We start from the raw sequence: 26,600 nt of genomic DNA, 5'->3' as shown, positions 1-26,600 counted from the left end.
CAGAGAGAGTGATTTAAGGGTGGTTCATGGTTCAGCGATGGGATTTGAGTGGGATATTTTTCTTAGGGAAGTAAAAACACAGAATGGATATGGGCTTAAATGCTTTGAGCTTTGTCGAGTCCCATGTACCATGACATCAGCTCTCCCTGCGGTGATGCTAAATCAGCAAACTGACATTTTTATCAAATTTCAAATAGTGAAAGAGGTATTGTGAGCTGTAAATAAAACCAACAGGATCAAGTGACTCATTTTGGGAATAAAACAACTTCCTCTGGCTCATGAAAATATATACACTGTACAGGATCTAAACAGACAAAGTACTATATTGGCACAATCTAATCACATCTTCCTACGGGCACCTCTGTCCTCATGACTTCTTAAAGACATTTTGTTTTGTTTATATACATGATGTATCATGTTTAATATACTGTGCTAATATACAGTATAGTGTGTATGTATACAATACAGGCTATTGAAGACTACTGAATGTTTGTTGAAACACTGTTTAATAGCTATAATAAGTCAGTTGATAAGCTCTTATTGTGCTGTTATACAGGCTACTGATAGTCTACTGAATGTTTGTTGAAACACTGTTTACTAGCTATAACAAGTCAGTTTATAAGCTCTTATTTAGCTGTTATACAGGCTATTGAAACTCTACTGAACGTTTGTTGAAACACTGTTTAATAGCTATAATAAGTCAGTTAATAAGCTCTTATTTTGCTGTTATACAGGCTACTGACAGTCTAATGAACATTTGTTGAAACACTGTTTACTAGCTATAACAAGTCAGTTGATAAGCTCTTATTTAAGTAGCTGTTATACAGTCTATTGAAAGTTTACTGAACGTTTGTTGAAACACTGTTTACTAGCATTAGCAAGTCGGTTGATAAGCTCTTATTTACGTAGCTGTTATACAGGCTATTGAATGTCTACTGAACGTTTGTTGAAACACTGTTTACTAGCTTTAGCAAGTCAGTTGATAAGCTCTTATTTACAGTAGCTGTTATACAGGCTGTTGAAAGTCTACTGAACGTTTGTTGAAACACTGTTTACTAGCTATAACAAGTCCGTTGATAAGCTCTTATTTAAGTAGCTGTTATACAGGCTATTGAAAGTCTACTGAACGTTTGTTGAAACACTGTTTAATAGCTTTAGCAAGTCAGTTGATAAGCTCTTATTTACGTAGCTGTTATACAGGCTATTGAAAGTTTACTGAACGTTTGTTGAAACACTGTTTATGAGCTATAACAAGTCCGTTGATAAGTCACTTATAGTCAGTTGAATAACTGTAGGGGGACCATCAAAATAAAGTGTTATCAAAAAAGAAAATATCATAGCTAATATCATAGCTAACATTTTATGTATCCTAAATACACACAATTAATTTCACACTTTTGGCAAAATTACAGCTTGATTGTAAATGACGGCCAATAAAAATATTCTGCTCACGAGTGATATTTCCCTTGATGTTTCTTGATTTTCTTCGTGTCATATGTCATGAAGATATGGTCACTGACACTTTTGTCCACTTGGTTAACAAGTACATCCTACCTTCTAAAGCTATTACTTATGTGGTACCATGAAGGTTGGGATACTGCTTTGGAAACCAGTTGCCTATGTGGCAAGTAGATAGAGCAGCTGTTCTTGAACAGTGATTAAAATTATCTGGCTTAAAGAATTGTTTAGATTAATTTATCAGGGATGTGCAAGGTTACCGTTTTTAGGTTCATGTTTAATGGTGTAACAGTCACATGAAGTTCTCTTTGCAACCTGAACTACTGCAGAACACAGCACAATGAATGAAACACAGTGCAGATGTTTCAAGATGCTTTTATAAAAAGTTTGAGACGCTGTAAGAAAAAAACAGCGAGATACAGCAAAACAATCAAACACATCCATCCAGCATGTTAACAGTGTATATGCAACAGTCAGACGCACACTAAAGCATGTTTGAACAGCCCCTATTTTGCCCAGTACTTGAAAAACTGACCAAAACCCATCTGGAAAAACCGGCGGTTTGTCATGGAGTTCGGGTCGGGTTGAACACCTCTATTAAAATAGTAGTGCATCGAACGGTTAACCAAATGTCGACGATCTGTGCACATTCCCAGATTTATTGCCTTCTTATGGACTGAATTGAAGACTCACTATCATGTGCTGGATAGTCAATAAATGATGCACGGGCCCCATTGACCCCTCTAATGCAGTTGTTCTTCAATAAGTGCACATCTGCAGACAGAGAACATCCTTTATTTATAGAATTCTACTATTAAACAAAATAAAACAGTGGATTTTCCATTCATTCAGTCCAATACAAACCTCTCCTGTCCGTATCCTGTTTAGAGAGATAATACCAAGACTATTTTGGGACGTGTGTGTGTGTGTGTGTGTGTGTGTGTGTGTGTGTGTGTGTGTGTGTGTGTGTGTGTGTGTGTGTGTGTGTGTGTGTGTGTGTGTGTTAGAGGCAGCTTTCAAATATAGCATGAAAAAAAATACTCTCCTGAAATCTTCACACCATCTGGACCAGCTCAGCTTTATTTTTTTATTTAAAATTTTAGTTTTGCAAAGAAACACTTACATAAGCTTAATGTGTATTTGTCTACTTAAACTAGTTTCAATTATTTATGCATTTGTCCTGACAGGCGTCAACGGCGGGGAGTCTGTCACCACGCCGCTCCCTCTACCGGACTCTCTCAGACGAGAGTGTGTGCAGTAACAGGAAAGGATCCTCATATGCCAGCTCGCGTAGCTCCATGCTTGACCAGGCCATGCCCAATGACATCCTGTTCAGCAGCACCCCACCCTACCACAGCACCTTACCCCCCCGCATCAGCCTCAGCCAGCCTGGATCCAACCTCAAAAGTGAGTACTACACCCTCACATAACCAGTCATACAGTATATACAATACCACAAAGGAGGTTTTGTATACCAAGGTTCCAAAACCTAGTGAGCTTCCTAGGTTGACAGGATTTTAAGGCAACATATGCATGCTCCTGATGCTGTTCCAAAAGATCAGCTGCGTTTTAATATACTTTTACTTGTAATCCACTTCTCTCCCAATGTTGGAATGCTCAATTCCCACTACTTAGTAGGGCCTCGTGGTGGCGTGGTTACTCACCCCAATCCAGGTGGCGGAGGACTCAGTCTCAGTTGCCTCCGTTTCTGAGACCGTCAATCCACGCATCTTATCACGTGACTCATTGTGCATGACACCGCGGAGACTCACAGCATGTGGAGGCTCATGCTACTCTCCACGATCCACACACAACTCACTACAGACCTCAGTGAGAGCGAGAACCACTAATCGTGACCACAAGGAGGTTACCCCGTGTGACTCTACCCTCCCTAGCAACCGGGCCAATTTGGTTGCTTAGGAGACCTGGCTGGAGTCACTCAGCATGCCCTGGGTTTGAACTCGCGACTCCAGTGGTGGTTGTCAGCGTCAATACTCGCTGAGCTACCCAGGCCTCCAATGTCTATTTTTTAATTCTTTCATTCATACTGAAAAGTATCCATAAATGTACTATTTTAACAACAGGTTATATGCTTATTAGAGTATTATGTTGTTAGCTTAGCAACATGCTATTAGAACACATTAAGCACTAAGCATCACTATTGGAATCAGTTGTGTCACATCTCTAGTATGCTTGCTATTTGTATGATGTGCATGTATGAGTTGCTGTTGGTGTAGGGCATTCTTAATCAGTTAATTATGTGGTTCCCTTTCAGTTAGGATGCTGCCCAAAGGCGCGGTCACATTTACCTTTTTGCAACGTCATTTCGCGGTGTGGGCAGACGTTGAGCGCATATTAAACCAGCTATAAAACGAATTACCAAGCAGCCTCTTTAATGCTGCACTTCATACTAGGGATGCACCGATGTATTGGCTGCCGATATTTGTCGGCCAGCTATTGACCAAATTAAAACCATCGGCATATTGGTTTAAAGCATGAAAAGGCATATATGAAAAATCTCTGTGAATTCATATGCACAATCCAGAAACAATGATAGCCGAAATATGTGTTGACACTCCTAAGAACATGTAATATTTCATTTCTATTCTTTCTCGTTCTGACATTAATGAGGACAGACTGACATAAACGGACGTGAAAGTTGTGTAAGCGGCACTTACCTAGAGGCTACATGTTGAGGGGAAACCATCGAAAATGCTATAAACCAGCAGACTTACATTTATGCATTTGTCATAGGCTTTTATCCAAAGCGACTTACAGAGCCCTTATTACAGGGACAATCCCCCCCGGAGCAACCTGGAGTTAAGTGTCTTGCTCAAGGACACAATGGTGGTGACTGTGGGAATCGAACCAGCAACCTTCTGATTACCAATTATGTGCTTTAGCCCACTACGCCATCACCACTTTGACTTCTGAGACATTAGTGTAATATCCATTAATGCTGCATGAGTGATTGAATTAAGATTGAAATCGCAATATGGCCTTGCTTAAAAGGCTAAAGCTATGTTTTATAATATAGCCTGCATTCGAGTGAGCGGCGCCCTCTAGCAGTCTGGACATCCATATCCATGATCCATTATATTAATATAGACCATTCCATAATTTTAGTGGATTACCTGTATTAACCTGAGCTGCAGATGTTCATGCTTCTCATAAGTGTCCCTGCATGCTGATGCACACTGAAAAAGATCTCTTGCTTCTGTATATATCTGCTTTTTGACATTTTTAGATTGGCCATTTTCTTTTCCCCTTTTAAAGCTGCTCATAACTGGCAAAGTTTAAACTCTTGATTTAGTGCAGCGGTTGATTGACAGGTGTGGAGGTGCCGCTTCGCTGCTGCCAGGATGCATTCAGGACAGATTAGCGTTTACACCTCAAATGTAAATGGTAAATGGTCTGCACTTATACAGCGCCTTTTTAAGCCTTAATGGTATTCAAAGGTGCTAGTCTGCCATTGGGAGCAACTTGGGGTTCAGTGTCTTGCCCAAGGACACTTCGGCATGTGGAGTCGTGTGGGCCAGGAATCGAACCACCAACCCTGCGATTAGTGCCCGACCCACTCTACCAACTGAGCCACAGCCGCCCACAAATGTGATGCGGTCACATGTGTTTTTGACTACATTCCTATGTGGTTTTTGTGATCTGATCACAGAAGGTTTAAGACCCCGTTTAGACCTGTGTTTAGCGCTGACCACGTGTGATCGGATCAACAAAAACGCATCTTATTACCTGGTATAAACGGGGTCTATGTATCTTTCAATGTGGCTCTCTTAAAAATGTTGCCCTGTCATGTGTTCAACAGATCCAATCAACGTTCAATAGAAATTATTGACTGTTAGAATAGTAAAGCTTTTGTACCTCTTTGTACTGAACATGTTGACTGCTGACAAAACCTATAGTTTTTGGTTATAATGTTCATATTGGTGTGTCCCTATACTCCGGGGGAGTGAAATTAAAAAGAAAGCATCGCCCACACAGAGGTCACTGCCAAACCAAGCAACATCCTATCGATCAACGCGGCGAATTCGCCTGTCAAAGTTCACTTGAGTGCATGTCAAGAGTTATCTTGAACTCCACATAGAAATCCGCAAGGGGAAATTCTTCTCCACTCGAAGTCCATCACGCAAAATTCAGTCATCTCAATTCTCCAATCGAGATGACTGTACTTCACCCACGTAATTTCGCCATGCAAAGATAAATGTGACCGCGCCATTAGAAGACAGCTGAAACATCAACGCAGCTCGTTTAACTACCTTATACTTTAGCAAGAGCATTCTACGCAGAGGTAGTGATCTTCATATATAAAGCACTTCTACAATGGCACAGTGGCATCTGTACGCTATGACGGGTATTTAAGTGATATTATACCACAACAAAGGCACCTAGTAGACAGCAGCCCACAGCAAGGGCACTCGACAGCAGTGACACACTGTTACTAAAGGCAGCGGCCATCAAAGTTAGCACAGGACACTTTCTAGGAAGTGCGGCTGTAGAAATGAATAGTTGTTGTTTGAATGTTGCGTAGTTTTAGAGCAATATATAAAAGTTAGGATATGCATTTCCTAAAAGTAATGCCAGTGGTTGCAAGGCGGCAAATATGGGAGAATTCACTAAGAATCAAATGTGCACAGCTTTTCAATGCACTGGTTTTACACCTGCAACGGCGCAAGCGTGTCCACAAAATCAGTGCTAAATGCAATTTGCTTGGCGCCTTTACAATGTTGCAGGTCAGTTTTGAGCACGATATAGCAGAGGATGCTGCAGACCACAGCGACTACTGTGATCCAGACTCCTGAATCATCTCTTCAACATGCTGAAAGTGCGTTTGAATACACTGCGTGTATGGATATATTTACATTTACATTTATGCATTTGGCAGACGCTTTTATCCAAAATGACCCCCGGAGCAACCTGGAGTTAAGTGCCTTGCTCAAGGACACAATGGTGGTGGCTGTGAGGATCGAACCGGCAACCTTCTGATTACCAGTTATGTGCTTTAGACCACTACACCACCACCACCACTGCCATATATGCCAGGCTATAACGCACTTCCCTTCCAGAATTGAGAGGATCTCCTTCGTTAAAGGGATATTTCACTCAAAATACAGTTTGAGGGCACTTTATGAATCCCATTCACCTGCTACTGTTTGTCTATAATGGGAGAAACCCATAAACTACATAAAACCACACTTATGAATACCTTAATCAAACAATGCACTTCTTTAAATGATTTGTTAAATGAACACCTTTTACTGTTTATAAAGGCGTGAGTGTTTCAATTAGAGCTTGGGTTTTCAAGTGGCCCAAGCTGTCTGATTGATGTCACTCGTGATGAATTTCTGATTGTTTCGACAGATGGCAGTTTGCTGCATTTGTTTTGCTCCACTCATCTAGTGAATGGTGTAATTTGACGGATTGTGTACCTCCGAGGCTTGGAGAGCGAGAGCGGGGCAAATTAGACGAGCGGTATTAGCTTCACCTCGAGCGTTGTGTTTTTTTGCCTCAAGTTGGGGAAATGTTTCTATCGTACTCTGGCGTGAGTGAACGAGTGAGGTACGATGAAAAGGTTTGAAGCTATGTAATTGATGGGAACATAATGCAATGTTGAGGGTTCCCTTGACGACGGCTGTTGAAGAACACACCGCATTCTGAAAACTAAATGGCCTTTTAAGCACATACAAACAGTAAGATACCTTGTTGTCCAGATTCTAATGCAGCCTCTCATGTCCTTCACAGAATGTATTGTGAATTAAGTGGAATAAAAAAGGTGGACATTATGAATATATTTAATTTACTACCAAAAAGAATAGAAATAGTTCAGTCTAGTTTAAAAATGGAATACTTCACACAATGTGCTATAATATTGTGTAGGTTCCCCTAGTGCCATTCACAATTGTACAGAGCGGTTATCTGAGTTACCGTAGACCAGTCTGGCCATTCTCTGTTGACCTCTCTCAGCAACAAGACGTTTCATCCACAGAACTGACGCTCACTGGATGTTTTTTTGTCAAATGTTTCCCCATTCTGATGGTTGATGTGAACATTAACTGAAGCTCCTGACCCTTATATGCATGATTTTATGCACAGCACTGCTGCAACATGATTGGCTGATTAGATAATCACATGGATGATTGCTGGTGTCATATGGGTTGTTTTGGGTATTTCTGTAACTGCTGATCTCCTGAGATTTTCACAAGAATATTACATTTTCATAGCGGTATTATTATTATTATTATTATTATGATTACTATTATTAATAAAATAATTAACATTAAGCCATATACTGCTGTACTGAATGAAAGTTTGGGGGGGGGGGGATACAATGGTGCATTGAAAAGTAATGTTCTATATTAATTTATACAAAGACATGATTTTAATAATGAAATTATATTGAACTTTAAAACATGGATTTATGGCCTGGGGTATCTCAGCAAGTAAAGACGCTGACTAACACACCTGGAGTCGTGAGTTTGAATCCAGGGCGTGCTGAGAGACTCCGGCCAGGTCTCCATAGCAACCATTTATTTTTACACATATATACATTCATATAAACATAAAATGTATTCGAAAACTGATGGAAGGTGTAATTGTTCAACACTTCCCTTAAAAAGACAAAAGCAGGCATACAAATATCTCATCTCATTAATAATCACATTAGATAAACGTCTCTTCAAATGCACCCCATGGCCACACCCCTTTGTTGGATAGATAAAATAATTATGAGTACAATTTCAGTAGTGATACACTCATTAGGAGGGGGCTGAATCAACATTATGTTTTGATAAAAGTCATAGTTTCCATGCCTTCCTTATGTGGTATATTTGTGTACAAGGATTGGACATCGAAAGACACAAGTAAAATATCATCAGAAACGGGATATATTTAATAAAGATAGTATTTTCCCACCAAATATCAACAATGGGGGTGGTCGTGTGATGGTGTGGGGATGCTTTGCTGCTTCAGGGCGACTTGCAATAATTGAGGGAAACATGAATTCTGCTCTCTACCGGAGAATCCCAAAGGAGAACGTCCCGTCATGAGTACGTGAGTTGAAGCGCAAGCGCAACTGGATTATGCAGCAAGACAATGACACCAAAGCACAGGAGTAAGTCCACCTCTGAATGCCTCAAAAGAAGCTAAATTCAAGTTTTGGAGTGTCTCAGTTAAAGTCCTGACTTGAACCCTATTGAGATGTTGTGGCAGGACCTTAAACGGGCAGTTCATCCTCGAAAACCCTCCAATATGTCTGAACTAAAGCAGTTCTGTGAAAAAGAACGGGCCAGAATTCCCCCACAGCGTTGTGAAAGACTGACCTCACGTTATCAGAAGCGTTTGATGCAGTTGTTGCTGCTAAAGGTGGCACAACCAGCTGTTAAGTTTAAGGGGGCAGTTACTTTTTCACATGGGTGATATAAGTGTCGCATAACTTTTTTGCTTAAAAAAAAAAGCTTATATTGTGTTTACTCAGGTTGCCTTTGTTTTATGTTACATCTTACACAATTTCGAGTATTTCTGTGTATTTAACTGCATCTCCAGGAGAACTCCGATGCCAATAAGACAGAAATCCAGAGGCCTTAATCAAAAGCTACTGGGCGATCTAGCTTCCGATTTCTTGTCAGCCTTTTGAAATCTCATAAAAGGAACCATTAGGCAGTGAACATTGGCATGACAGCAGGTGACCAATCAAACACATCGCCCTTTCTTCAACATGGTCACTCCCACCGCATTCATGTTTGAGACCTTCTTGACCTGCCGACAGATGGCCTGAACTGGACGACAGACCCACTCATGCCAGCTCGATTTCTATCAGCCGGTGGCTACTATGGATGTGTCTTCCAGTCAAATTGTCATTCAACAACCAACTAGTCAATCAATGTGGTTGATTATTTATTTATTTATTTATTTTTTTAAATGCTAGGGTATACTTAGTTGAGCATTCAGCCTTTCAAAGTATACTCTTTTGCAGTCCATGCACACAGATGTGGATTGTCCACGCGTCTACAAATATTTGGCTGCATGCAGACAGTTCACGCAGAACGTGCACCTTTAACGCAGCGGCGCTACAGCCATCCAGACAGACATTTTTGACCAATGCTTCTTGTGTCTGAACTTGTTGTGTAATTAACTTTTTGTTCAGTACGTTTTTGATTCACTAAAAACAACCAGCTGAGAGTCATTCGATTGGTAGGAAGAGCTGTATGTATTTAGGTGTAGATCAAATTGAATAAAAGACTTGAGAGACGTTTCTTTACAGAATAGGGCTACACTGGTCGCACTGTATTTTACCGAATAGATTTAAAAGAATCAGCTCAAGTGTAATTTGTTTGGGAATCATAGTGGTAGCAATGTTTGTTTTGCACTGTAGATTAAAAAAAAATAATAATAATTTGAGTCATTCATTCAGGAGTCGCACTACACTGATTATTCTATATGTTTTGTGCTGTAGATTCAAAAGAACCGGCTCATAAGAGTCATTTGTTTGGGAATCGTACAACACTGGTCACGCTGTGTTTTTCGGGCTGTAGAGTCAAAAGAACCGGCTCATAAGAGTCATTCGTTTGGGAATCAGACTGTACTGATAGCGCTGTAGATTCAAAAGAACCGGCTCATAAGAGTCATTTGTTTGGGAATCGTACAACACTGGTCGCGCTGTATGTTTCGGGCTGTAGAGTCAAAAGAACCGGCTCATAAGAGTCATTCATTTGGGAATCGGACTGTACTGATAGCACTGTAGATTCAAAAGAACCGGCTCATAAGAGTCATTTGTTTGGGGATCGGACTGTACTGATAGCGCTGTAGATTCAAAAGAACCGGCTCATAAGAGTCATTCGTGTGGGAATCAGACTGTACTGATAGCGCTGTAGATTCAAAAGAACCAGCTCATAAGAGTCATTTGTTTGGGAATCGGACAACACTGGTCGCGCTGTGTTTTTCGGGTTGTAGAGTCAAAAGAACCGGCTCATAAGAGTCATTCGTTTGGGAATCAGACTGTACTGATAGCGCTGTAGATTCAAAAGAACCAGCTCATAAGAGTCATTTGTTTGGGAATCGTACAACACTGGTCGCGCTGTATGTTTCGGGCTGTAGAGTCAAAAGAACCAGCTCATAAGAGTCATTTGTTTGGGAATCGGACAACACTGGTCGCGCTGTGTTTTTCGGGCTGTAGAGTCAAAAGAACCGGCTCATAAGAGTCATTAATTTGGGAATCGGACTGTACTGATAGCGCTGTAGATTCAAAAGAACCGGCTCATAAGAGTCATTTGTTTGGGAATCGGACTGTACTGATAGCGCTGTAGATTCAAAAGAACCGGCTCATAAGAGTCATTTGTTTGGGAATCGGACTGTACTGATAGCGCTGTAGATTCAAAAGAACCGGCTCATAAGAGTCATTTGTTTGGGAATCGGACTGTACTGATAGCGCTGTAGATTCAAAAGAACCGGCTCATAAGAGTCATTTGTTTGGGGATCGGACTGTACTGATAAGCTGTAGATTCAAAAGAACCGGCTCATAAGAGTCATTTGTTTGGGAATCGGACTGTACTGATAAGCTGTAGATTCAAAAGAACCGGCTCATAAGAGTCATTTGTTTGGGGATCGGACTGTACTGATAGCGCTGTAGATTCAATAGAACCGGCTCATAAGAGTCATTTGTTTGGGAATCGGACTGTACTGATAGCGCTGTAGATTCAAAAGAACCGGCTCATAAGAGTCATTTGTTTGGGAATCATACAACACTGGTCGCGCTGTGTTTTTCGGGCTGTAGAGTCAAAAGAACCGGCTCATAAGAGTCATTCATTTGAGAATCGGACAACTCTGGTCACAGAGTATGTTTCACATTGCTGTTTCAATATTTGTGTTGCAGTGCCACTGAATGGTAACACAGGAAACACTGTCAGAGCACTGTGTCCCATCCTCATTGGCAGAAGAATGCATGTTCAAAAACCGAAAGTTATAAAAATCATTCGGTTCTGGTATTTTTAACCAGTTCTAAATCAGAAAGGGTTCTTGGTTCCCAACCCTATAAATACCCCTTAAGATATGTACACTCAGTCAGGGTCAGGTGAACCCATGTCCATTGAAATTATCCAGAGCATCTATCTATATGACCGATTAGTTGACTAGTAGTTTTGACCACCCAAATAGACGATTTTGAAAATGTAGTTTTGCACATCCCTAGCTGCTACTTCACCAGGTCTTCTAGTCTGATGTCTGCGCTGCCTTGAGAGGAAACACAGTGAGACGAAGATACAGGTCAAATAGAGCGTTAGATTGACAGTGACATGTGGCGGCAGTTTTATGCAGCGGAGGTCTTTGGCGTTTGAAGTGAGACCGTGTGTATGTGTCACTGATATGTCTGTGCGTGTCTCCGCAGATGAGTTCTGGTTCTCTGATGGCTCCCTAGCAGACAGGTCAAAGTTCAGTGATCCGGGTCTCATGCCTCTACCAGACACTGCCACCGGCCTGGACTGGTCTCACCTCGTAGACGCGGCAAGGGCCTTTGAAGGTAGGCAGAGAAACACTCAATGTGTTTGTGTGTTTGATTAACCATCCCAGTGTTTGCCTGTCCTGTGTTTTAGCAGTATTTACACTAGACACTAGGTCTGAGTGGTATGATGGTCTAGAGTAGGCCGGGGCTTGTTGTCAAACTTGTTACTCCAGTGGTTTATTTTGGAAAGTCTACTTCTGAATGGACAAAAACTTTAAAGTATTGGCTACAGAAACACTATTGAACCTTTCCACTAATATTGCCCAGGAAAAATGGTTAATTGAGCGTGCCTTGTCGTAGGGCATGTTGTCACATTATATAAGCCAAGATGTCACAATGGAACCTGTCATTAAACGGCTACTTTTAAAAGTACAAAAATATCAAACAAAAACAAAGTTATCTGTTATTAATTATGCAATCGAGATACTTCAAATACATTGTTCCTACCATTGGAAAGTTTCGGCCGTGTGTGACTTTGAAGCCATGCATTGTAGCTGTGTTTTTAGCCGGGACAGCCAGACTAAACATTCTGTTATGAACATTTGTTCAGCATTATATAAACACTTTTTGTCCTTGATGACTTACATTTGTGTTCAATGATGCAAATGGAGGGCAAACATGTTGTAAGCTAAATTTATCCCTCTGTTGTATGCTGCGTTATTCTGGGTCAGGGTAAGACCCAGAAAAACATAATTTCATCTCAAATTTTCATTCTGTTTCCAAATATTATACCAGTCCTTTAGTCTTGAAAGCATATTTTTGGGATCTGAAGCACTTTGATCTTGTTTTAGCGGCCATGCGATTCGCCATCCCGTTTGTTTTTGTGTGTCAGCTGAGGACGATAATGAAAAATAGGGGCAGCAGCTTGAACTGACACGATTCTCTCAGAACTCAAAATTCTGTGACACTCTCTTATCTGTCTGGAAACAAGCCTTCATGTTCAGAACCTTCTTTTAAGTCTAAACGGTTTTATTCCGCTGGGAGTTTGAGGTTTTTAACAGGTTCTGATGTGCATCAGATTTGAACATGTGTTTAGTATTTTCACAAGTGTAATGACATGATTGAACTAGATAGATAAAGCTTGTAGAGACAAACTTTGATGTTCAGGTACAGGTCCAACACTCAGAAAGAGAGCCAGACAGACAGACAGACAGACAGACAGACAGACAGACAGACAGACAGACAGACAGACAGACAGACAGACAGACAGACAGACAGACAGACAGACAGACAGACAGACAGACAGACAGACAGACAGATAGATAGATAGATAGATAGATAGACATCTAAAAAGATAGACAGACAGAGAAGATAGAAGGATAGATAGATAGACAGACAGGCCGGCGGATGGATGGATTGATGGATTGATGGATGGACAGACAGATAGATAGACAAAAAAGATAGACTGAAAGACAGACAGAGAATATAGACAGACAGACAGGCTAGCACAATGACAATAAAGTTGAATCTAATCTAAAGATGGACGGACAGGCTGGCCGGCCGGCAGATGGAAGGATGAATGGATAGATAGACAGACAGAGAATACAGATAGACAGATAGATAGACAGACAGGTTAGCAGATGGATGGATGGATGGATGGATGGACAGATAGACAGACAGAGAATACATACAGACAGACAGATAGATAGACAGACAGGCTAGCAGATGGATGGATGGATGGATGGATGGACAGATAGACAGACAGAGAATACATACAGACAGACAGATAGATAGACAGACAGGCTAGCAGATGGATGGATGGATGGACGGATAGACAGACAGACAGACAGGCCGGCAGATGGATGGATGGATGAACGGATGGATAGACAGACAGACAGACAGATAGACAGACAGGCTGGCACAGAATAGAGACAGACAGATAGACAAAAAAGTTAGACAGCAAAACAGACAGAGAATACAGACAGACAGATAGATATACAGGCAGATAGACAGACAGGCAGGTAAATAGATAGACAGAAAGACAGACAGGTAGGCAGATAGATGGATGACCGATAGATGGATAGACAGACATATTGATAGACAGAAAGACAGACAGACATATAGATGCACGGATGGATGGATGGATGGATGGATGGATGGATGGATGGATGGATGGATGGATGGATGGATGACGTGTTTTCACAAACTTTCAAATAGTGATCAACAAATATTTTTCAATGGCGTATTAAATTGTTACCTCTAGTCCTAAATAAGTGATTACAGCTTTGCAAATTACAAATATCTATTTATTGTTATTAAACTCCTAAAACGATACTTTCCAAAATTTTAACCCTGTCACAGCAAGTTTGGTATTTAGTTATAATTGTAATAGATAATGGAGTCAATTCTGGTTTATCACTCAGATTCAGTATGTGTTGTAATTAATCACACATTATAAACAATAATATAATGTAATTATATACATTATAACAATTTCTCTTGAAAAACATGGTTTGTGCAAACCCTGTTACATTCTTAATGTTTTGATGTTTAATTTTACAGGGTTAAAAAACAACAAACAAATCATTCCACATCACATTATTTACAGTCAGACTCATTGTGTTTTCTGTAAAAGATTGATCACTATGATTTGATATATTTTTATCCCAGGGCGAATACTCTAAATGCAAAGCAAGTGAGACCACATTGCTATAAAAGTTTAGTTCATCATGTCCTGTTTTATGTATTGTTGTGATATTCAGAACACATTGCTAATTCTAAAGTCACAGTTCAACCAGTCCTTACTGGAGCGTGTTTGATGTTTTCCCCAGACCAGCGTGTGGCTTCATTCTGCACCATGACGGACATGCAGCGAGCAGAAGCCCTACAAATCTCCCGCGAGCTCACGAGACGTGTGGTGGCCGCAGAGAGAGCTGCCCTTGGGGCTGGGTGAGTTTAACCAGAGACTGTTTAGCTCGAGACTGAGCACTTGTATTAACATTAATGGGAGAAGTTGGAACGCCCAATTTGGTTGATGTAGAAAAGAGCTAATCCTGCCTAAAGCCGCTATATCGCCTCTTGCTTTGAGGCAACCCTGAGAATGTAACGCATACATGCATTATGAAATGCATCCTGGCACATTTTGGAAAGCAACACTGCATTAAATCAGGCTTGGGTAAATATGTGTCATGCCTAACATCTCTTTCTTTCTGTCTTCTCTCTGCCTTTCTTTAGTGATCCCTCTCCCACCACACTAACAGGCAAAGTCAATCAACTGGAGGTGATCTTGAGACAGCTGCAGTACGACCTGAAAAAGGTAAGATCGCACTTATACGGTGGACAACTGTTACATTTTCTACTGCATTTTCAGCACCACGTGTAGGTCCAGCGAGACCTACCGTTTTGTGGTAAACAAATGATCCTTTAGAGCCTATTTACACTTAGTTGCTTCATGCGTCTTGATTATCCACTTAATATATAGTGCCTTTTTTAGCCTTAGAGGTTACCAAAGCGCTTTACACTGTGTCAGATTCACACTCGCATTCACACACGAACGACAGTAGAGCTGCCATGCAAGGTGCTAGTCTGCCATTGGGAGCAACTTGGGGTTCAGTGTCTTGCCCAAGGACACTTCGGCATGTGGAGTCATGTTGGCCGGGAATCGAACCGCCAACCCTGCGATTAGCGGCCGATCCGCTCTACCACCTGAACCTAGAACACATGTTGGGATAATCCAACCCAGCAAGTTAGGTTGTCCATTTTTACCTAGCAAAATGGGTTATTTATTCAACTCCAAATTCTGGTAAGTTTTTACAGGAATGCTGGGTAAATTTGAGCTCATAAATGGGTTTATAATGTTCAGGTTGTTTTATCTTTAAAAAATATACCACATAATAGTTATGTCATACAAGTTACATCATATGAGCTGAACAGCCCCTTGTTCCATCCATCCATCTATCTGCCAGCCTGTCTGTCTTTCTGTCTTTTTTGTCTGTCTGTCCATCCGTCCATCCATCCATTCATGCATCTGCCGGCTGGCCTGTCTCTCTGTCTATCTATCTATCTGTCTGTCTGTCTGTCTATCTATCTAGCTGTCCTGTTCTGATTATGGAACAGTATCTTTGACATTTCTAGTGCACAGTGGAGATCTCACAGATAAAAACACTGATACAAACATTATTCCACCAAATAAATGCACCAATTTGTCACTCCTGAAGACGATCCATACAGCCCTGTGACAGGTAACTCAACTGCTGGGTTATTGCATCTTGAGACACTTGAGGTGAGGGGTGCATTGTTTCAACTGTCCCAAGTGAGAATGACCCAGCCACTAGCCCACGCCTGGGTCAGTGTGCCTGCAGCTGTACGGCCGTACGCACTGTGTGTGACATGAGCGCTCCAACTGACCTGAGAAACCTTTACTCTCAGAATATTTTAGCAATAATGACATGTGTCCCATCATTCTATTGGCTGTTTAAAAGAACTAGCGATGACCGATTCATGAATTAATAAATTATTTTGAGTCGGTTCTTTTTAGCGAATTGGCCAAACAGGCTTACAAAACTGAATCCTACAGGCACCCTTGGCCTGGGTAACACAAAAAATACCCAACACTGAGAAAATAACCCAATAAAATGCCCTAATAGGCTCAGAATAACCCAGCATTTTATAGTGTATAGGCAGCTAAAATTGGATGTATAGGTTATAGGTCTGTCTGTTTCGAATTCATCATGGAGGGAATTCAGATCAGTTAAAAATGCATGAATTGACCAAGAGTAAATAGCCCAATAGATGGGTTTGTCATCTTGCGCACTAGTAGATCCTTATTTTTCCATAATTTTCTCACAAAAGCATGCAGTCTGTTTTGTGAATGTAAGGAAGTACGTCAGCTGCAATTGTCACTATGCTGGAGGAAGAGTCTGATGGTCAAACAATGCATTACAGCTGCAGTAATGGGCACCCAGCACGCTGAGTTGCCACCTTGTCGGCTCAATTCAATATCCAACTTCCTGTCATGTGAAATTACTGCCTTTAACAGCAGAGTGACATAAATGCATTTAGAGCATGTAGGCATGTTCAGAACATAAATTGTTTTGCACCTGGTGTAATGGCTGGAAATACTGTAGAATTAACATGAAATCTGTACAGTATATAGTTGGTGTAAAGTTGATCAAATGTAAGTGCCATTGTATTTTATTTGTTAAATCTCTCTCGTTATTAAGCTCTCAGTGTAGAATACATAAACTTGAGTTAGTCATCTTTGCTTAAGCAAGCATCACTAGCATTACTATTGCTCATACATGGGGTTAGGGGTTTGAACACATAGCAACGCCCTAGCAACTGCATAACAACACATTGACAACCACTCAGAACACCATAGCAACACACTATTAACCACATAGTGACGCCTTAGCAACCACATGACAACCACTCAGGACACCTTAGCAGCCATACAGTATCCCAATGCCTTGGCAACCACACAGAACACATTAGCAACCACATAGCAACATACTAACAACCATTCAGGATACCTTAGCAACCTTATGGCAACACTAGCATCCTCATAGTAATGCCCCAGTAACTACATGGCTACACACTAACAAACCCCCAGAACACCTTTGCAAACACATAGCAACGCCCTGTCAACCGCATAACAAATCCCCAGCAACCACATAGCACTTCACAAACAACAACTCAAGACAACTTAGCAACCATATACAAATGCCTTGGCAACCACATAACAAAGCTCTAATGACCACTCGGAACACCTTAGCATCCACATAGCAACCACACATCAGTACTCTAACAACCACAGTAATGCCCCAGCAACAACATAGCAACACACTAAAACTACTCAGAATAACTTAGCAACCACAAAGCAACACTAACAGACATTTAAAACGCCTCCACTTATCGATGCCTTGGAAACCACTATGAACACCTTAGTAGCCACATAGTAATGTCTTGGCAGTCACATCTCATTGCCCCAGCAACCACATATCAACACACTACTAGCCTGCCAGAACACATTAGCAGTGGCATAGCAACGCACTAAAAAACACTTAGAACACCTTAGCAGCCACGTATCAACACCTTGACAAATACCCAGAACACCTTGCAAATAAACGCATTATCTAGAGTTTGACCGATAGTGGATTTGACTGATACGCTAAAAATAACACTCAAAGGAAAATAGTGCTGAACTTTTTTACAAAAATAAACATTACTGACTGAACCATGAAAATGTATTGTACTTTTTAAATGAAATAAATATTAATATATATAAATGAATATTCTAATTTTAAAGTCAGCTGATTTTTACCATCTGAATATAAACTAATGCAAATAGATGGTAATATATGGTAACAATCATAACATTTAAACATTTGGGGAGGACATGCGTGTTTTTTTGTCACGATCTAACAACCACCCAGAACACCTTAGCAACCACATAGCAACGCACCAAAAAAAATCACATGGAACACCTTATCAACCACCTAGCAACGCACAAACAACCACCCAGAACACCTTAGCAACCACATAGCAATGCACCAAAAAATCACATGGAACACCTTATCAACCACCTAGCAACGCACAAACAACCACCCAGAACACCTTAGCAACCGCATAGCAACGCACCAAAAAATCACATAGAACACCTTATCAACCACCTAGAAACGCACAAACAACCACCCAGTATATCTTAGCAACTGCATAGAAAAGTCTAGTTTTGCACTGGAAACAACACTCACTTTAGGAAGTGTGAAAACCTAGTACTTCATCGATCGTTCTTTTTCTTTTGTGTTCAGGAGAAGGAGGACAAGGCGATCCTCCAGGTAGAGGTGCAGCACCTGAGACAGGACAACATGAGACTCCAAGAGGAGAGCCAGACCGCTGCGGCCCAGCTCAGGAAGTTCACGGAGTGGTTCTTCCACTCCATTGACAAGAAACCTTAATGGAGACTCTATCTGAAGTGGAACATTGGGGGGATTAACAGAGTCAGGAGACCCTTGAGAGGGTAAAACCACTGGAGAACTGTCTGCCGTTTAAGCATCGGATACTTTCAAAGCAATCTTCACGGATGCTTTAGCGGCAGAGATTTAACTTGACTAGTAAGGCCCAATTCCTACTGCAATTCAAATGAGATGAAGAATGTAAGTATATACTGGACTGTGGAAGCCACTTTGTTTGTGCTAGTTGGAGTAGACGAGTTCCTTCACACCAGGGAGGGTCGAGGAGAAACAGGTTTAGCATGGAGAATGTACTAAACAACTGGTACCAAGACTCTTTCAGCACCTGGATTTCCTACAAACTGAATGTAAGACATCAAGATCTTTAGTAGCTGGCCATTTTGTTCCAAGTTCCTCAAGACACATGGCATGCAATACGTGTTTTTATTTTGCACCCGCAGCATTGTAAGATACAGTCTAACGTTGAAGTGCATCAGGTCAACGGTAAGTTCTGTCAGTAATCTTGGCGTCGCAGAACTACGACAATGTCCCCAAGAGCACAATGTGAGGAGTTCCCGAACCTTTTCAACTGTCCCATGGTTGCTGATATGACTGTGCCTCATAGTACAGTAGAAGATCAGAAAGGAAGCAGGTGTATACGCTGCTTTTTGTTCCTTCTCAACACATGCCTTGTCAACGGTTCACTGAATCCTGATGTGTGTGTATATAGTTAAAAGCGTTGTAAAGTCTGATCTAGTCGCAGTTCCTGTCCGCAGCTCTAAAACAGAGTACGACTGACTACCAGTGAACCTCAGTCACCATGCCAAAATTGTGTTTATCTCTGTACAGAAGCCTCCAATCAAGTGTCTTGTATTTAACACTGTTATTTAAGCTTATTTAACCCAAATTAGTTTATTTTATTAAATAAAATAATTAAAAAGTCTTGGTTTCTGATCTAAGAAGGATGTAGGAAAGGCTACGTGATGGCGATACTGTGATGACCGTAGCTTTGCCAGGACTGTGTCCGATACATTGATATATTGATCGATTTGTCTTTGTTTTTCTCATTCCAACATTTGGATGCTGCTAGATTACACTCTGTTGGTTTCTACGCTTTTACAAATGTGTTTCTCTGTAAATCGATGTCATGTCAAATGGGACATTGGTTGCTTTTTTTTCTTCTTTTTTTTTTAAATAAATGTAGATGTAAAATGAATTGATGCTTATTTGAATGTTTATGAATAAACAAAGTAATGAGGACATGATGGACAATCTCAAACCATTGACTAACTGGTTGAATCCCGTGAAGAATGGCGAGAACGTTGCTTGGTTCGCCCCAAATCAAAACGAAATGGTAAAGTATGTTAAGCGTAATCAAATTAAGCCTTTTTAGGACCGTTACGATTGTGACATTATTTACATGACAATTAAGTACGTTTAATTCGAGATTGAGGAATAATCGATTTTTCTGATTTCTTTAGCGATATTTACACTGTCCTAATTATTATATACAGCGATCAGCCACAACCTTACAGCCACCTAATATTGCGTAGGTCTCCTTTCGTGCCGCCAAAACTGCGCCAACCCACATCTCAGAATAGTGATGCTGTTCTTCTTGCCACAATTGTACAGAGCGGTTATCAGAGTTACCGTAGACTTTGTCAGTTTGGACCAGTCTGGCCATTCTCTGTTGACCTCTCTCATCAACAAGGGGTCCATCCGCAGAACTGTCGCTCTCTGGATGTTTTTGTTTTTGGCGCCATTCGGAGTAAATTCTAGAGACTGTTGTGCGTGAAAACCCCAGAAGTACTCAAACCAGCCCATCTGGAACCAACAATCATCCATGTGATTATCTAATCAGCCAATCGTGTGGCAACAGAACAGTGCATATAATCATGCAGATACGGGTCAGGAGCTTCAGTTAACCATCAGAATGGGGTTAATGTGGCATTATTGTTGGTGCCAGACGTGCTGGTTTGAGTATTTCTGGATCGAACTGACAAAGTCTACGGTAACTCAGATAACCGCTCTGTACAATTGTGAGTGCTATTCTGAGATGCGGGTTGGTGCTGATTTGGAGGCACGAGGGAGACCTACACAATATTAGGCAGGTGGTTTTAATGTTACATTTACATTTACATTTATGCATTTGGCAGACACTTTTATCCAAAGCGACTTACAGAGCACTTATTACAGGGACAATCCCCCCCGGAGCAACCTGGAGTTAAGTGCCTTACTCAAGGACACAATGGTGGTGGCTGTGGGGATCGAACCAGCAACCTTCTGATTACCAGATTACCAGTTATGTGCTTAGACCACTACACCACCACCAAACACATCCACATAGCAACCTCATATAAGCACACTAGCTACCACAGTAATGCCCCAGCAACCACAAAGCAACACACTAACAACCACTTAGACAACCTCTGCAACCTCATATCAATGCCTTGGCAACCCCATTGCCATCCTTCCTGCATGTGCAATTAGGCCTTTTCAAATGATCCAGAATGCAGCAGCACGTCTGGTCTTCAACTAACCCAATAGAGCGCATGTTACAACCTTCCTCGTCTCCCTACACTGGCTGCCGATTGCTGCACGAATCAAGTTCAAGGCTCTGATGCTAGCATACAGAACAGTCACTGGATCTGCTCCAACTTACATAAAATCGTTCCTGCAGAGCTACGTTCCCACCACAATCCTGCGGTCTGCAAATGAGTGGCGCCTTGTACCAACACAAAGAGGCACCAAATCACTTTCCCAGACTTTCGGCTTCACTGTACCTTGGTGGTGGAACAAACTTCCTAACTACATCCGTGAAGAAGATTCCCTCTGTCTTTAAAAACCGGCTAAAGATACATCTTTTCCATGAGCACTTGACCATGCACTCATAATAGTATATTATTGTTGTTGCACTCTAATCGGTCTTGATAGTATTTTTCGGATGCAATTAAAACGTTTGTAATGCAGCACTTTCGTACTACTGTCTGCTTAAAATGAGTCTAACCCTAACCCTAAATATTATAGTGTTGGGTCTACATCAACCTGTAGCTGACAACACATACAATAGGCTTTTTAAGATTTAAACTACTAAAATAATGGATGACCGGCCTCACGATCATGGCATGTGATTTAATCAACTCATTACATGTTCTATTATCAGAAGACAGTGCTGGTGGTGTAGTGGTCTAAGCACATAACTGGTAATCTGGTAATCAGGAGGACACTGGTTCGAACCCCACAGCCACCACCATTGTGTCCTTGAGCAAGGCACTTAACTCCAGGTTGCTCCGGGGGGGATTGTCCCTGTAATAAGTGCACTGTAAGTCACTTTGGATAAAAGCGTCTGCCAAATGCATAAATGTAAATGTAAAGACAGACCCTGTGTTTGGCCGATAGTCTGGTTACAGCGGGTTGTGTAAGAAGTAGCTATATGATGCATTTGTATTCTTTCTGTGCATTTTCTTAAAGCTTCAAAGAGGCCAAACTCATAAGTCACATTATGATTAAAGAATCAACATTATTTTTACCCACACTGTAAATCGCAGCTGCCAAGAACTTCTAAACATCAGAGAACACTTCAGTTTTGAAGTGGTACAAGTGGGGCCAGGCAAAGAATGCCAGGAAAACACACACACACACACGTAAAGTCCTAAAGCATTCCCAGTCATACCGCAAGATGTGGGAATGACATGGATTAATGAAAATGTTTCCGTTTTCCACGTGTTCACAAGCTGGATTGAGCCATGCATTCCCTCCCGTTATATTCTTAGAGACTGAAAAGATCGACCATCTACATGCTGCACTAAAAATGTACACAAAGGAATGTACAGGCAGGAAGTAGTACTATGACACATTGTTATGATGCAGGAAGTGGTCTTTGAGGATGCTGAGACATGGCTGACTGTACCTGAGCCAGTATGACGCACAACTGGATCATCAACTCACAGGTTCCCACGGTCATGGAAATGAATGACATCTTTAACCCTTTCGGATATAGTAAAGGGATTTCTGTAGTTATGCTCAGCTCTTAAATATTCACGTTCTTTTTTACACAACAAAAGCACACCATGAGCAGGGGTGGTCAAGCTCCAAAAGCAACTCAAAAGGTCAATAATAATCGAGAGTTAAAGGCTTAAATTTCGGTCTGTTCCTGACACAAAGCTACTGTATGGCTGAAGGACACTTAATAATAGCGAATTAACATTTGGCATGTCTACATTAATATGTTTATTCATCGACGTTGATTTTTCGCAATGGAACGCTTTGGATTTGATAACGTTTACACCTGTCATCTACACTGGAACCGAAAACAGAGACTTCTGAAAACGCTCTTTAGTCCTGCATTCTTTGGAAAACTTTGATGTTAAGACACTGGGAAAAAGCACACAAGAAATATTAGTTTCGACATGGCCTAAATCGTAATGTGCACGCTATCTACAATGTTCTCTTACGGTCATGATCAAACATGTGAAAGCAGGTTAGGAATCTCTGCCTGCCTCATTACCACAAAGTGGGCAATGGTAGTGTTGATGTTCAGGTATAGTCACGGTGTCTCACAAGCTCTGCCAAACTTTACTTTTAGCGTGGTGTCTGGTCCACTTTGCTGCTTAGTCTGACGCACAAAAGCAGCCCACTTAGACAGTAAGGCCCTGTTTACATCTACTATTAAGCTGCGATTTGGGTGACCCATTTGAAACGATGCTAAAGACATGTTGTCCAAAACATTTTGAGATTTGTCCACCTGATGTGTTGAGACCTTGCATGTAGTGTTTTCAACTACATAGTGTAAATACTCATCCGTTTGAATGCCTTCAAACAGCAGCGAAGCACCGCCTACTCACCTGTCAATCATCCACTGCGCTAAAACAAGAGTTACATGTTGCGTTCACATCATGTCGGAGTGTTCACGTCTTCGTAGAACTCGTAATTCCAAGTTTTAAACTCCGAATTCTATGAAAGTTCCGACTTGACGGTTGTGATGTCATGTAAAATGATGGCAGTTCAATTTAAAAAAACATTTTACTTTGGTATGCCATTTTATTTAGCCATTAGAGCTTTCTTTAAAAATCTTTGAAGCGGTCCAATCGATTGTGGGTGAGAACAGACCAAACTATAACTCATGTGTCACTGTAGATCTTGCCATTGCAGTCTCTAGACATGATCATGATTTCAAGCTCGATTAGGAAGTGTAATCGAGCTTTAAATCGCAACCACCAAGTAGACTGCTAATGTGAAGATTTATAGTGAAAAATTTGGTCACCATTTACTTGCATTGTAAGGACCTTCAGAACTGAAATATTCTTTTAAAAATCTCCATTTGAGTTTTACAGAAGGACGTCAGACACATCTGGGATGGCATGAGGGTGAGTAAATGGTGTGAACTATTCCTCTAATGTAGTGATAAATATTTTGCTGTTATCAACAACAAAGCTCAGAGTAGTTGCCATCTTCTAATTACAGTAATTCAATGTAAATACAGCATTAAACAGGATATGTTTTTAAATGGAAAGAACCCTCAAATTGGAAATGCTTCAGTGGGTCTGATATCAACTTTTTTAGTTTTATGTTTTGGGGCAACTAAATCTAAAACTGGATATATTGCTAAGAGCATATCTGAAAAAAACAGGTACTTAAGGATGTCTTGTTTTCTTGCAACTAAGTGTCTCTAAATATCTTTCAAAGATTTGAAGTCACGCACCTTCCAAACTTTTGTCAAATCCACCAATTAGTTCTGCCTTGGAAGCACTTATTGTAATATCCTGAAAACAAGTTTTTGTTTCACGGCAGACTCCCTGACTCCCAGAAATTGCACCATCCAGCCAATCCGATTGGAACTTGCCAGTTTGAGTGAGCTCTTGCCATTTTGTTTTTGTGCATTCGGACTGTTTGTGGAATGGTTTCTATTGACCGTAATTAAATGTAGATTATGAAGTGGCAGTCTACATCTTCTCAAACTCTGGAGTTCATGCTAATCCATATTAGCTTTGGCTGGTGAAAGTGGCCACATGCACGTCTGAGTTGAAGTTAAGCCCGAGCGTCTGTGTGTTAGGTCTTTATTATCTGCTCCGTTCTGTGCTGATGGCCCCTGGTGCACAGCTGGAGCTTTTTTGGAATGTTTCAGGCAAATCCAGGTTGCCAAACAGGCCTAGGTTTACAAAATTACCGCACCAGCAGGCACGAGGTGGATCTCGAAGAGTCTCGCCTAATGATTATATTTAATCTTTTGTCTGAGATCTCTGCCAGTACAGCAGATGGGTTCTACACTGAGAAAGGCTCGATTGCTTTCTGATGGGGGTAATATTCCAATGAGTTTGGCTGTTTTTGATTGGAGTTTAAACAATGACTGAAGTAGCCGAGCTGAGGCTTTGGCATCCAGTCTCAGTGGACATTTGTTTTAAGATCTCCAGAAATGCATGGGAATGCAAAGGTTGTCAAAAATAGTTGTGGTTACACTCAACTTGCAAGCTGACTCTATGACTCAAGAGTCAAGACTCTAGGAAAGCCCTAAAGTCAACTTCTGCGGTTTAGAGGTTTTTGTGAGTGCATCTGTGAGTGCAGCAGTGCATCACGAGTGTCAACCACACTCCTCTGAAATAATAGTTTATGAATTGGCTCTCGGTAGTCCCGGAGTCCAGATGGCATCCTGCTGTCCACACTTTACTTCTCAGGGCTCCATTGTCAATCTACCCAGATGAGTATACCACAGCTGTGTCCAGACGAGACATCCTAAGATCACTGAGTTGAAAACACAAAGAAATGTTGGCACACACATGCTCTGACATGTTGCGCTGTGGTGCTTGTGTGGGAGATTCAGGTTCTATTTTGGCCTGCGTTGAGTCCCAGTGTTGTGGACTTGTAATATTTATTGATCGCATTGGCTTAAATAACTCAAACTGGTGCCAAATCAGAAATTCAACGAAATCGTGCACTTAAAATAACATTCACAATCTATTTATCAGTTATGTCTACTGTTATTTTGAGCCTCATCTCATGACAAAAAAGTGACCGCCAACAATTTTGTAAAGGTTCATTTAAGGATGAAAGGTTCATTACACAAATCGCAGCAGTTTCAAAGTGAAATGTCCAGTGTGTGGTGCTAAATGCGAGCTGGACTTTCTCCAAAACAGGTGAGGCTTTTAAGGTAAATGCTCTATCATGTTTTAAGTCAACAAAACCGACCTCCCTTCCCTAAACCTTAAACCTAACCGATAGTGTCAGAAAAAGGCAATACGAGATGAAAACCACAACCACGTCATTTTGTGGTGCTTCTATGACACTTTTGGCTCAGGTCTCGACTCGTGTGCTCTTCGAGACTTGAACCCCAGTCCTTTACATCACAAGTGCAACGCTCTATCAATTGAGAGACCGTGCTATTTGATCAATTTGAGCAAGCTTGTAAATGTAGTTGGTTATGCACAACCCCAATTCCGAAAAAGTTGGGACAGTATGAAAAATGCTAATAGAAACAAAAATTAGTAATTTGTCAATTATATTCACCCTTTGCTATATTGAAAGCTCTACAACTACACATTATATGATGTTTTACCTTGTGAATTTCATTGTTTATTTAATGTACAGTCATTTCAAATCAAAATGATTGCAATACCCTCCAAAAAATTTCAAGTTGGGACTGTCGAGTGTTTACCACTCTGAAACGTCCCCATTTCTTCCAATAACACGTATTAAGCATTTAGGCACTGAAGACACACGTTTGTTTAGTTTTTCCATTATGCATGTCTTCAGCT

The 26,600-nt window shown here is 41.0% G+C and overlaps 1 protein-coding gene across 4 annotated transcripts in view; it reads left to right on the top strand.

Moving 5' to 3' along the window:
- LOC127617569 (signal-induced proliferation-associated 1-like protein 2) overlaps positions 1-20,105 on the top strand; it is a 164,285-nt gene extending 144,180 nt beyond the window's left edge. For 3 of the 4 annotated variants that reach the window (XM_052089542.1, XM_052089544.1, XM_052089541.1), the window contains 5 exons: positions 2,646-2,865; positions 11,849-11,980; positions 14,734-14,851; positions 15,137-15,218; positions 18,712-20,105. In XM_052089542.1, coding sequence (XP_051945502.1) covers positions 2,646-2,865; positions 11,849-11,980; positions 14,734-14,851; positions 15,137-15,218; positions 18,712-18,858 — 699 coding nt within the window. In that variant the 3' untranslated portion in view covers positions 18,859-20,105. The remainder of the gene's footprint in view (positions 1-2,645; positions 2,866-11,848; positions 11,981-14,733; positions 14,852-15,136; positions 15,219-18,711) is intronic. The other variant, XM_052089543.1, reaches the window with a different exon arrangement.
- Positions 20,106-26,600: the final 6,495 nt, after the last annotated feature.

This window comes from Xyrauchen texanus, chromosome 24 (genome assembly GCF_025860055.1).
Source record: "Xyrauchen texanus isolate HMW12.3.18 chromosome 24, RBS_HiC_50CHRs, whole genome shotgun sequence".
In the NCBI taxonomy this organism is placed as follows: domain Eukaryota; kingdom Metazoa; phylum Chordata; class Actinopteri; order Cypriniformes; family Catostomidae; genus Xyrauchen; species Xyrauchen texanus.
This window is presented reverse-complemented; position numbering and strand designations above follow the sequence as displayed.